The following is a 13655-nucleotide window of genomic DNA, read 5'->3' on the forward strand; positions in this document are numbered from 1 at the left end:
GATGATGCCTTCGCTGTTCCCCTCTGAAATCATGTAAAGAAGCGAGTTAGGCCACACTACGGAGGTTTGTTATAGAGGACAACTAAAGGACAAATAAAACATTTCCAGTTATTTATGAGTAAATAATGACACAGAGTCTCAGATGGACATGCTATCGGGTAGAAACTGTTTCAGGAAGTAAAACAGACTTTGTTGTTGCTGAATGACAAAATGTTTTTAAATCAAAAGTATCTGGAGAACTTTACCAAAGAACATAAAAGACAGTCATAAAATGACATAAATGAGATACAAATATGAATAAATATTATTATACATTGAATAAGTACATTTTGTCAACTAAATATAGTTTACACCAAACTAAACTACATGGCAACCGGCAGTTTGTAGAAGCAGCAGCTCCTACAAACTTCGCTACACTTTAGTTTTCATCAGTTTTTTAAGGCTTTATTGCTGCAACCCCGGGTTACCTCTGACAGAAATACGGTAATTTCAAAAGGAAGACAGGGTTTTTGAGCAGCAGACCTTAGACGATCCACCAGCCGGATCAACCAGACCAGGTACCATGCAGGATGCTGTGATCACTCAGAGGAGAGGAAAGACAGCCGGGATAGGAGCCATGTTGGCCCAGTTTGGACTAAAGGCTGCTCCAAAAGGTCTGACGTGGACAAAATGGGACTAATGTTGGCCAATCAGTGAAAACCAGAGACTGTGTGCCCACATCTTTACCTACCTACCCCATCAACATCCCAGATCAAGCCCTCAGCGGGCGGTCCATGTTCCGAGCTGTCAGCGTAAGACGTTACACAACCGTGTAAATCTGCTGTCCCCTCAAAATAACATCACACAGCCATTAATGTCTAAACCGCTGGCAACAGAAGTGAGGACACCCCTAAGTGAAAATGTCCAAATTGGGCCAAGTTAGCCATTTCCCCTCCCCGGTGTCATGTGACTCATTAGTGTTACAAGGTCTCAGGTGTGAACGGGGAGCAGGTGTGTTAAATTTGGTGTTGTCGCTCTCACACTCCCTCATACAGTTCACTGGAAGTTCAACATGGCATCTCATTGCAAAGAACTCTCTGAGGATCTGAAACAAAGAACGGATGCTCTACATAAAGATGGCCGAGGCTGTAAGAAGACCGCCAAGACCCTGAAACTGAGCTGCAGCACGGTGGCCAAGACCATACAGCGGTTCACCAGGACAGGTTCCACTCAGAACAGACCTTGCCATGGTCGACCAAAGAGCACGTGCTCAGCGTCCAGAGGTTTTCTTTGGGAAATAGACGTCTGAGTGCTGCCAGCATTGCTGCAGAGGTTGCAAACAATGTGGGCTTTGTAGATCATTGGCAGACTTTCTGGGGAAGACCTGGAAAATTCTCGTTTAATTTGGCAAGATAGTCTTAAAACTTATAGGAAGGCCCTCCGTAATGCCAGAGCAGCGTACTACTCGTCATTAATAGAGGAAAATAGGAACAATTCCCAGGTTTCTATTCAGCACTGTAGCCAGGCTGACAGAGAGTCACATCTCTATTGAGCCAAGTATTCCCATAGCTCTCAGTAGTTACGACTTCATGAGCTTCTTTAATGATAAAATTCTAACTATTAGAAACAAAATTCACCAAGACCCTCAATCTTTACCAACTAACATCAATAATTTCTTCATCTAAACCATCAACCTGCCTCTTAGACCCCATCCCGACTAGGCTGCTTAAAGATGTTTTACCCTTAGTCAGCACCTCTATACTAGATATGATCAATCTATCTTTATCAACAGGCTATGTACCACAGTACTTTAAAGTAGCTGTAATTAAACCTCTTCTGAAAAAGCCCAAACTTGATCCGGATGTTTTAGCCAACTATAGACCTATATCTAACCTTCCATTTCTCTCTAAGGTCCTGGAAAAAGCAGTTGCCAAACAACTGTATGACTTTCTACAGAGCAATAGTTTATTTGAGGATTTTCAGTCAGGATTCAGAGTTCATCATAGCACAGAGACAGCACTGGTGAAAATCACTAATGACCTCCTTATTGCATCAGACAAAGGACTTGTCTCTGTACTGGTTTTATTAGATCGTAGTGCTGCATTTGATACCATTGACCATCAGATCATATTGCAGAGACTGGAACATTTCATTGGCATTAAAGAAACCGCTCTAAGCTGGTTTAAGTCCTATTTATCAGATCGATTTCAGTTTCTACATGTTAACGATGAGTCCTCCATGCATGCCAAAGTTAGTCATGGAGTTCCTCAAGGATCTGTCCTCAGACCAATCCTCTTCACTTTATATATGCTTCCTTTAGGCAATATTATCAGGAAACATTCCATAAACTTTCATTGTTATGCAGATGATACTCAGTTATATCTATCGATCAAGCCAGATGAAACTCATCAGTTAGCTAAACTTCAAATGTGCCTTCAGGATGTTAAAACCTGGATGACCTGTAAGTTTCTAATGTTAAACTCAGATAAAATTGAAGTTATTGTTCTGGGGCCCAAGCACCTCTGTGACGCATTATCTAAAGATATAGTTTCCCTGGATGGCATCGCCCTGGCCTCCAGCACCACTGTGAGGAATCTTGGAGTTATCTTTGATTTTGAATTCTCACATTAAACAAATTTCAAGGACCGCCTTTTTTCACCTACGTGATATTGTGAAAATCAGGAACATCCTGTCTAAAAATGTTTTAGAAAAACTAGTCCATGCATTTGTTACTTCTAGGCTGAATTACTGCAATTCCTTATTATCAGGCTGCTCGAAAAAGTCCATTAAGACTCTTCAGCTGATCCAGAATGCTGCAGTACGTGTTCTGACAGGAACCAGGAAAAGAGATCATATTTCTCCTGTTTTAGCTTCTCTGCATTGGCTTCCAGTAAAATCCAGAATAGAATTTAAAATCATTCTTCTTACCTACAAAGCTCTTAATGTTCAGGCACCATCTTATCTTAAAGAGCTCATAGTACCTTACTACCCCACCAGAGCACTGCGCTCCCAGAATGCACCTGTGGTTCCTAGAGTCTCCAAAAGTAGACTAGGAGCCAGAGCGTTCAGCTATCAAGCTCCTCTCCTGTGGAACCAGGTTCCAGTTTGGGTTCAGGAGGCAGACACCATCTCCACATTTAAGAGTAGGCTTAAGACTTTCCTCTTTGATAAAGCTTATAGTTAGGGCTGGCTCAGGTGAGTCCTGAACCATCCCTTAGTTATGCTGCTATAGGCCTAGACTGCCAGGGGATTTCCCATGATGCACTGAGCTCCTCTCTCCTCTACTTTCTCTCCCTCTGTATGCAACCTCATCCCATTATTGCATGTTACTAACACAACTTCTCCCCTTTCTGGTAGTCTTGTGCTTTCTCGTCCCTCTCCTCTCTCCTCCTATCACTTCCTGCAGGTGTTTCTGGCTCTGGAGCTGTGGAGTCTGGATCTGTGGTTGCGGGTCACCTGCTGCCCCCGTGTTCCTGCTCGACACCCTCTGCTGCAACGACTATTGTTACTAGTCCTATTGTTATTATTGTTATTATAATCATTAACATAACGATTGTTATCATTAACACTACTATAAATATCTGTACCATTTTTCATTTAGTCTATTGCAACTTCACCTTTACTGTCTGTACCTCTGTGTGGATATTGTGTAGGCTGCCCCCCCCCCCCCCCCCCCTCTCTCTCTCTCTCCTTCACCCCAACCGGTGGAGGCAGATGGTCGCCCACCCTGAGCCATGGTTCTGCTCGAGGTTTCTGCCTCTTAAAGGAAGTTTTTCCTTGCCTGTCGCCTAGTGCAGCTCTTGGTGGGAATTGTTGGGCTTCTGTAAATAACAGAGTATGGTCTAAACCTGTTCTTTTATGGAAAGCGCTGTGAGATAACTGTTGTTGTGATTAATAGAATTTAATTGAATTGAAGGGTAATTTCTGCAGGTTCCTCCCTCAGTCTGATCTTCTCTGTACTCCAGATTTAATGAACTTCTGATCTGATGCAGCTCAGAAAGTTCTGGTATCTCTGCTGGTTCAGTAACAGAGAAGTAGTGGATTCAAATCTTTTCTTTCTGTGAAATAAAAAGAGGAAAAGTAGCTTTATAATTTTCCCCATAATTTAAACCAGATCTCCCACCAGGAAACCAGAAGCAATGACCACTGCTCAACAAGCAAATGATTAGAAGCTCAGAGGACAGGAAGTCCATCATCCAGAGTTTCCCCTCCAGACTGATGGAGGAGGATCTTCTGCAGGTTCCTCCCTTGGTCTGATCTTCCTCTCTCTGGTTGTTGGTCTTTATCGGTACTGAAGATGCTCCGGTGGGGAAGGACGCCTACTGGAGATGTGGGTTCAAACCTCGGCTCAGCCATCTGAATTACGTGATAAATGTGTCTGTGCTCAAAGCCAAATCAACAACAAAAAAAGTTCAAACTGACTGAAATCTTGTTTCCCATCTCACTTTATTTTTTAATCTAATGATAGAATATATAATAGTACAACAGTCTCAGGGGACATTTTATTCTTCCTCTAATGTTCTGTAGTCATCTTACTGTATTAAGGTCCAGATCATTCTCTTCACAGACAATATTCATTAATCAGGGAATGAAATTAAAATTGAGTGCTACAGTCTCCACAACAAGGAACAGATACAATAAAAAAAAAAAAAAAAAAACAGTAAAGTGCAACTTTGCTCCTAACAGCTGACTGTCTAAACTCACCAACTCAAGAGAGCTCAGGAAAATGGAAATGTGTCTGAACAAAGTGCAGAAGCTGTTTCTCTGATTCTTTGTATTGATGTTTGACTGGGCCAATGCATAATATATGAACTGTAACAGATAAAGCTTAAAGCTAATTCCCATCTGCCTTCCCAGAGCAGGTGCCAGTAGTGCGCAAGATATTAAGAAAAATAATTAAATCCAAACCTTACATTTCATAAATATATAAATAAAAGCCAACCAAACCACATACAGCAAACTAAAAACAGACTCAAATATACCAAACCTCCCAAAACAATAAGAAATTCTAGATAATATACAACAACAATCTCATGTCAGTACAAGAAATTAACCATGCACACAGTATCAATACTGGCGATGACGATAGAAGTGCCCAGAAAAGACAGAAACCTTCTGAAAATCAAATGAAATCTTTCAAACATCAAATCATCCTGATAAACAGAAGCAGAATCAGAGCTGAAGTCCTGATCTCCACTTCCTCTTCCTGTTACTGTAGAGAGCAGTCGTGCTTTTCCTACTCTCCCCTCTTATCTTGGCTTGCTCCCATTTTCTGTCTACTTTGGTCATGTGGAAACTTCTTTCGACCACCTGCCTGCTGTTCACCTGAAACCATCAAAATGGAATTAATCAACTGGTCACTCAGCGCTATTGACAAGATTTTCACCCACGTGCTTCACCGGGTGAGCCGAACTGTCCCAGTGGATCATTCGCTGCAGGCTACGCTCGCGACTCGTGGGAGACCTGGCAAGCGGTTTGTTTGGATGTTTTCTGTGGAGGACATTGTAGATTTGTGGATAATTGGAATTTTGTTAGTGGGCTTCCTGATTGTCAGGCTTGAAATCTCCCTAATATATCGTAAAATTGGTAAGACAGCCACCAGTAAATTTACCCAAAAGCTGTCTTAAAGAGTGCTTAAATGGGGTGAACAAAAAGCTGAAGGTTTTAAATCAAAGGGCTGATCAGAACCGTGAACTGTTTCGTAACATCTCAGACCGGTGTGTTGAAGCGCAGAGGAGGATCGACACCATCGGGGCGCAGTCTGGTGAGCTGCTGAGAGTAACCACAGGTCTGACAATGAAATTAGAAGACATGTCGAAATCACTACATGAACTGGATGCACGTATGACGCTGAGGATGAGAGCGATTGAAGGACACTGATCCAGATAAATGTTACAGAATCATCAATAAATTGGATTAAAAATCATTGTCTTAGCTCACAGAGAGCAGACAGGTACTGGAAGTTGTTTTCATCCTAGTCCAGAGCTTTCTCATAGAAGTCCTCAGCTTTCTTCTTGTCGCCCTCAGCTTTGGCCACCAGACCCAACAGACCGTAAGACTGGGCGTCGTTCTCATCGACTGAGAGGCGCCGCTCTGCGATCATCTTCAGCCTCTAAAGTAAAAGAAGGAGGAACATGGAACATGTGAAGATGAATTTATGTCTATTCAATATTACATACTGCTGTCAAGTAGGTAAAAGCGTAATGACATACAGTCACGTTTTAATTTTAAGAAATGTCACGTTTTGTCGTGTGGAGGCAGGTAGTAGGACCCAAATGCAGGACACGAGAGCCGGCAGGTACAGTTCAGAGAATTTAGGGCAACAAAAAGCGAGCACACTTACAGACTGAGTGGCTGAAAGTCCAAAACAAAGGTTGTCCAACAGAAAACCAAAACAAGCAGGGAAACAGGGAGAGGGAGACACGACAAGTGAGGCTGACAACAGGAGAACACACTACAATGCTGGGTGGCAATAAACAATGACCCGACAAAGACAAGACAGAAACACCAGTTATATATATACAGGGACTAACGAGCAGGGCGGGAGCGACACAGGTGAAAGACATGAGGCTAACGAGGCACAGGCAGGGAGAGAGAGAGCAGAGGAAAACAGAGACAGACATGCAGAGGAATCACTGGGGTAACAGACATGACAAGGGTTACCGGACACTAGACAACAGACAAAACAGAACCCCAAAACCCAACAGACCAAAATAACAGATAATACCGCTGACTAAACACAAAAGTACAAAACACGGCATGGCAGACAGGCAGAGTATGACAAGAAACTTTCATTGACTTCTAGGTTTTGATTCTGGGCCAATGGCATATTTTTTAAAGTGAATTCAGAGTTTTTTAAGTTTTTTTCCAGAACTAACTCAATTCAATTTGTTCTCAGCTTTGAAATTACAGCAAATCTATTTTGCTTTGGATTCTATTTGACTCAAGTGTTTTTTTGAAGAAGAATCCAACAATGTGCGGGAAGATCTGGCCCAGTTGCAGGTTCTTTCTCCGATAACCTGTAAGATGGTTTCATCATCCAGGAGAGTCCTGAGTTTCTGTGCTCAGTAACACTGAGGAGAAACATTAAAGTCCATTAAAGAAACATTTGACATGAGAATAAAGAATGAGGAAAAGAACCAGCAGCTCGTCTCACTGAGCTTTATTCAGGTGTACAAAATTGGCTTCTTCTCACTGGCTGAGCAAGTATGTCTTCATTTTACTGCCCTGCCCTTCGGTGGTGAATTGAACAGCCTAAACAAACAGAAAGGGCGCTCCCTAAAACTAATTACAATACATAACCTGTTTATTAGGCCGTTTGTTGCTGAGTTTATTTATACAGAACATTTCAGCAATGAGGTAATTCAAAGTGCTTTACATAAAACATAAAAGCAAAAGATATTTAAATACTATTTTTAAATAAAGTTAAACCGAAAACAAAAACAGGATAAAACAGGACAGTGAAAGTTACAGTGCAGTGTAAGTTTTTAATGATGATGCACCTTAATGAGTAAATAAAGCAAACGCTCATTACAGCAAGGCCTGGTTATTGGAGCCACTCTCTGTAAACCCAGAGTCCTGACCAGACCTTCCACGTTGATTTAAACTATCCAATAAACACGCAACACTTTCACCATTTTCAAAACCTTTGTTATGAACAACTGCATCAGCAGTCCTGATAACCTGATGCTCACCATCACACACTGTTTCCACTCCCATGTGTTCGGTGTTAAATGCAGACCCTGTTGAGTGAATAAAACAGAGGGTAGATCAGTATGTTAGGGGGAAACTGCCAGTTTAACGTTGTGATATTAATCTTTTCTAAAGTCTGTTTTTCCAAAAGTTTTCTTTTCTTAATAAACTTGTATCAATAATTTTGTTTAGTAGTTCAGATCAGTTAGATCTGGATCTAGGGGAGCTTATTCAGTATAGTGTTGATTATTCTGTGTATTAGACACACATGCAGACTTAGACCCACCTTGATGTAGTGAGGGATCGCTTTAGCTTCCTGTTTGGTGTGATAGAGCTGAAAGTTTGCATAGTTCAGATGGAAAACTTGACAAATCATTTTGTCTGTCTTTGAAAAATTCTGCAATCCCTGTTGGAACAGCTCCTCAGCCCTGAGAGACAAAGAGGTTTAAACTAAAACAGACCAAGAACAGAAAGTCCACAAACAAAAAGACAGAACATCACTGTAGCAGCGTAAATAAAGTACCTGCTGAAATTCTTTTCCTCTCCGTGCAGCAGTGCCAGATCAGCAATTGCAAGGACAAATGAAGGCTTTATCTTAACAGCTTCTTCCAGGTGTTGAATACGCAGATCCTTCCACTGCTTCACCTCTATTGTAATGCGGCAGAACACAGTTTAGTTTAGATTTGTGCTTATTATGAGATTTCCAAGGACCTTTAGACCTTCGTATTTGTTTGTAGACCTTGTTTGTTGAAGGGCTTGCTGTTCTTGCTTGCTTGCTGCTTTTTCTTGTAGCACATAGCCAGCTGGTGGTGGATGAAAGCCGACTGGTTGGTCCTCTCCAGCGCTTGCTTCAGCAGATCAATGGACCGCTGATCCTCCCCCTGGAACATGTACGCTTGGCGTTTAGTTCATTTTTTAGATCAGAAACAAAAGAAGAACCATACTTCGTCCATCCATCCATCAGATCATTCAAACTGGACAGAGTTAAGTCGTCGAGTTATAGGCAGCTAGCATGTTGATCTGCCCACTTCTGAAAGCGCCCCAATGGGCACTCTGATACAAAATGTCAGATGGTTGCACCTCTCAGCCTCCCCAGAAAAGCTTATTCTAGTGTGCTTTGACCAACTGCCACTTAAAGGAGATCTATTATGCTTTTCCACATTTTATGACTTATCTACAATGCTATAATGTTGGATGTTAAACATGGCCAAAGTTTCAAAAAATTAGGTTAAAGTATTTAAAAGAAATCCCTGTGAGCGAAAACCTCAGATTTCCTCCTGTTCTGAACGCTCGGTTTTCAACTGCTTTTTCTGGGCTAGGACACTCGGAGCCAGACTGTAGCTGCTGTTCCATATATGGTCATGTGCTCCCACACTAACGGCACAGCAACGCTCAGTCTGCCTGTTCCGCCCAGCAACAACAACAGCCTGGTAACATGCTTCAGGTCTTGACCAATCAGAAGACAGTGGGCTTTGAGAGGGGGGCCTTAAAGAGACAGGAGCATCTACAGCTTGTTTCAGACAGAGGCTGAAATGAAGGCCTACATGAAGAGACAGTATATATTGAATTTGAATCATGCAAAGCTGCCATACAGGAGTCACAGGAAAAGCAGTATAATAGGTCTCCTTTAAGGGGGGTGATCCATCCAGTCAAAATATCCTTTCAGGCTTAAAAAGGCTTATGCCACTTGTCCAGTTTGTTTGACCAGACTGATCACTCTGTCCCCGGGCACAGTTCAGCGTACTGTCTCCCGCTTCGGGAGGTGGGCCCGGGCATGGTTCAATTGGACTTGGATGGTACGCATCTAGTGTGATATCTAACCATGGTGGGCTTGGATCGTTATCGGTGTAATGTAAGCGCAGGCCAGATGGGGAGGTGGACACGGTACAAGGTTTCAATTCAAAAAGGTCCAAATGAAGTGGGTCAGCATCTGATCAGGATGGTTCTGGACCCTGAAGGGATTCTTATTCTTCAGCGAGTAATTCAGACCTACCTGATCACGAAGATATCTGGCTATGTAGCGCATTGCATGAGGGTTGTCAGGATCCTTCTCCAGTGCTCTCTCTACCAGGGCTTCAGCCTCTTGGTGCTTCTTGTGGGCGGTCAGCTTCAGAGCCAGCATCGACAGCAGAACACCATCATCAGGGTTGATCTCCAGGGCTCGCCGAAGCTGTTTGATGGCCGGTGACTCCTCATCTTCCTGGGATGTTTCTAAATCACTCTGCAAATGAGAATCTGTTTTAAATCCCTGGGCTACAAATCTGCCATCAGCTTCCAATTCAAAGAGAACATTAGTCAGTAACACTTCTTGGCAACATGCTGACATTTAATTATCGGATTGAATAATCAAATCACTGATTGGTCTCTTAATGCAATGTACCAGTTTGGTGCAGACAAGAGCAATATGGCTTTAATTTAGTTTACTTGTTTATAAGGAAACATACCGGTTCTGTGCGGTAGAGGGCAATAGCGTAGCCAGCGTTCCACTCGCTGTCATCAGGCTGCAGCTCTAACGCTTTACAGAAACAGTCAATAGCTTTGGGGTAGTAAGATTTAGCAAACGTAAAGTAGGTCCAAGCTTTTTCTCCATATACCTCTGGGTGGAGAACTGTGGTAGAACCAGCAGGATACTTCACCTGGAAAGAGGAGGAGCGGTGGGCGGAGAAAGAACTTGGTTGAGGAAAATGTGTAACTTGATTAGTGACTCTGATCATGTGTGAGTTTGCTGATAAAAGTTCCTCACAGAGCATTAAACCATTTTCAGTCTGTCCTAAAGCAGTGAGTATCCATACCAGGATGTCGTCCACCCTCTGGCAGTAACTATGTGACTGTTTGTAGTCTCCTGTGTGGTATTTCAGCCAGGCCTGGTCTCCGTACGTCACGATGAGCCGCCGCTCACTCTCCTCACCGTAACACTCCCTGGTCTTCTCCTCTGATTGGTTGAGAAGTGACATCGCCTCCTGTTGTCGACCCTGAAGATACCTGAGGAGAGACAGGCTGTTGTGAAATGTTGAAGAAACTTGGTTTGTATATTTTACTGTTTTTAAACTTTGATCAAGCTGCAGATTTTCAGACTGAAAGCAGCTCTGTTAGTCACTGAGGGCACAGTGTTTCAGGAAAGGGAAGATTATTTCTGAGCTGATTTCTGGACGTTTATTCAGGTTGGACATCAGAGATGATGATGTCCTCAGGAAGAGGAAGTCACACTGAATGATTCAACATGTGTATCATGTCTGAGAGTTAAGATCTGACTGAGTTCTGACTCTGAGAAGGAGGAGAGAGGTTTCTGACTCAGATTCACCTCCTGCAGTACCCCCACCTCCTCCTGTAATGTTAATACTTTCTGTAGGAGCAATGGGTCTGATTTTTAGGCAAAGTTTCAGCGCTCCTGTTGTCACACAAACCATTACTATTATGTCTTACAGGCAACAACCTTATCGCTGGCTATAGGTCAGCTACGGCAGATTGTGCTTCTGATGTTTCAAACACACATTAATCTCTTCCAACTCTCGCTCTACATGATATACTGTGCCAACTAATGTAAATGCTCTGTACAGCCTTTCCAGTCTTCCAACCACTCAAAGCACTTTTACACTACATCACATTCCCTCATTCATACACTGAGCCTAAGTGCTCAAACCAAAACTCGCAATCATACACCGATGGAACAGACATCAGGGGCAATAATCAGTATCTCGCCCAAGGAGACTTTGACATGGGGATATGAGAAGTCGGGATTGAATCTCCAATCTTCTGATTAGTGGTAACAAGATCTACCTCCTGAGCCACAGCCGACCCATATGGAATGTATTTCACTGTGAGACGCCTTACTGTACCTGACATAAGCCAAGAAGCTGTAGGACAAAGCCACTGCACTCTGCTGTCCCAGCTGAAGGTCTATCTGTTCCTGTAGTCGAATGCTGAGGTTTTCCAGGTCCATGTCCTCCTCCTTCAGATCCCAGGTGAAGCGACTCTGCAGCTTCTGCAGTCTGGAGTGAAGAGAGCTGCTAGAAACACAGAGGGAGTCCGAGAGGGAAGGCTGCTTACTGTCCGTCCGTGAAGACACATTCAAGTACATACAGATTTGGACACCTTGGACCTTCCTTCATGTGAGCGTTATTAACTCTGGGCTCTGGCTCTTGAACATCAGGGATTGAGATCTACAGTGCTTCCATCCAGCACTGTAGCTCCCAGAGGTCTGGGCCTCAGTGACCTTTACCAAAAGGATTCTTGTAGCCTAGGTGACATCATTAGGTGGTATCCCTGTGGATATTAAGTTCTGCTTCAGCTGTAACACGAGCAATGAGCGAGTCAAACTCTATCTCCAGACTGTAAAGATGCCTGAGTGTACCTATAGAGACGACGTCACTATGGAGAGAGGGAGAGTCTTCTGCTTATCAATTCCTACCTCATGAACATAATGATACCTGCACAGTTTGCATCCTTGGTACTCTGTTCCTTCAAAGTGTTGTCTTGCAGTGTACAAATGTTGTTGTTTATGTTTGTGTGTATCTGTACGCAGAAGTTTGTTGTTGTGTAGTCAGATTCCTTGCATGCGAACACAGACCTGATTCTGATTCTGATAAGACTGTAGGTGGTTTTGGTTTTTAGTGTTAGTGTTTTCTTTTTGGACGGTCCCTGTTTCACTCCCTGCCTCTGTGTTCTGGTTCTGTGTTTGATCATTTCTTCCATCTTCTCTGCTGAATTCTGTTGCCTTCATCCTTGTGTATCATCACGGGCTTCCTGTTTTATTTTGTATTGTCCCTGTCTGGTGTTTTTGTCTGCCCTGATTCCCAGTGTTTCTCACCTGTGGTTAATTGTTAACCTGCTTGTGCGGACCGTTCTGCCTGAACTGTTGTTTGTCAGCCTGGGCCCTGATTCAGAAAGCAGGCTTAACAAACTCTGAGCTCTGAGCTGGGAAACTTCGAGTGTTCGGTTCCAGAGCAGCTGATCAGAATCAGTTCAGTCAGCTCTGAGTGTGTTTAACCTGATGGAAGCGTGCGTGGGGATGAAAAAAAGCCTCATCAAATGAGCTCCGACACTACGATTCACCTTGGCAACGGGTAAATAAAGAGCAGAGCCTCCATTTTAATCGAGTTGAGCTAGAAATACGAACGCTGCCAACACGATCCATGACGCCTTAAAGGAAGGATCAATAACTTTACAATATAAAATTTTCAGCTAGTGCGCTCGTTCATCACTAACCAGACCTTAATGACTTATAAAGTGCTGGAATTCTCCTATTGGCCTAAAAGGCTACGTTACATTTTTAAATAGGCGATATTTATTCAGCTGTAACCTGACGGGACAAAATGCTGGATCAAGACCTGAAGATGAAAATATGGATCAAATATAAGGCACAGTTTACTCATGAACCTGTGATTGTAAAGTCACAATCCGACCCAGCAGGTTAGCATATTAATTATGGCTTTATACATAGGTTCAAACTGACGGTAAAGTTTTAAACATCTATTTTATGTTAATAACATCTTGCTCATTTCATATTTTATGAAATGATGTCAAAACACAATCACAATGAAAATGAAAAACTCACTTTTAAACTACATTTATTTGTTCCGGCTGCACCACAGTCATCCTCTCTCAGAAATATTATCCAGAATATCATATCCAGCTGATAACTACAGGAATGTTCCTTCAGTGCAACTACAATATGAAAGATCATTGATCAGTTTTGTACAGATTAGTTTAAACAGTGATTACTGCTGTAATTATTATTATTATTATTATTATTATTATTTGGGCTCAAACCTGTTAGTCACTCACTGAATCCTGACAGTAGGAAAACAACATTTTCTTGAATTCAGCTGTTAAACTGAATCAAACTTACCTCATGGTGAAATCACAAACCCCTCTCTGAGAGGAAGAACGTCCAGATGAAGGAGATTATGAAGATAAAGAGAGGTTAGTGTGTTATTGGTCTGGCTGCTGTCACTTCAGAGACTGATCAGAAACTCAGAGAAATG

At 42.6% G+C, this 13655-nt stretch overlaps 1 protein-coding gene across 3 annotated transcripts; it reads right to left on the bottom strand.

Moving 5' to 3' along the window:
- Positions 1–4133: 4133 nt before the first annotated feature.
- LOC119915783 (interferon-induced protein with tetratricopeptide repeats 5-like) lies at positions 4134–13648 on the bottom strand. Of its 3 annotated transcripts, XM_038735522.1 has the most exons (11): positions 13520–13648; positions 11508–11678; positions 10464–10653; positions 10116–10307; positions 9665–9892; positions 8411–8552; positions 8195–8318; positions 7958–8099; positions 7674–7721; positions 5920–6091; positions 4134–5769 (listed from the first exon to the last, which is right to left on the bottom strand). In XM_038735522.1, the coding sequence occupies exons 1-10, from the start codon at positions 13522–13524 to the stop codon at positions 5954–5956; spliced, it is 1380 nt and encodes a 459-aa protein (XP_038591450.1). In that variant the 5' UTR covers positions 13525–13648; the 3' UTR covers positions 4134–5769; positions 5920–5953. The 3 variants fall into 3 exon arrangements, with proteins under 3 accessions (XP_038591450.1, XP_038591449.1, XP_038591451.1); XM_038735521.1 differs by having other exon boundaries at positions 4134–6091; XM_038735523.1 differs by having other exon boundaries at positions 4134–6091; positions 11508–11675; positions 13520–13643.
- Positions 13649–13655: the final 7 nt, after the last annotated feature.

The sequence above is a fragment of the Micropterus salmoides genome, unplaced genomic scaffold (assembly GCF_014851395.1).
Source record: "Micropterus salmoides isolate LMB-PRFRI ecotype aquatic unplaced genomic scaffold, ASM1485139v1 Ms_hic_scaffold_21, whole genome shotgun sequence".
NCBI lineage: Eukaryota > Metazoa > Chordata > Actinopteri > Centrarchiformes > Centrarchidae > Micropterus > Micropterus salmoides.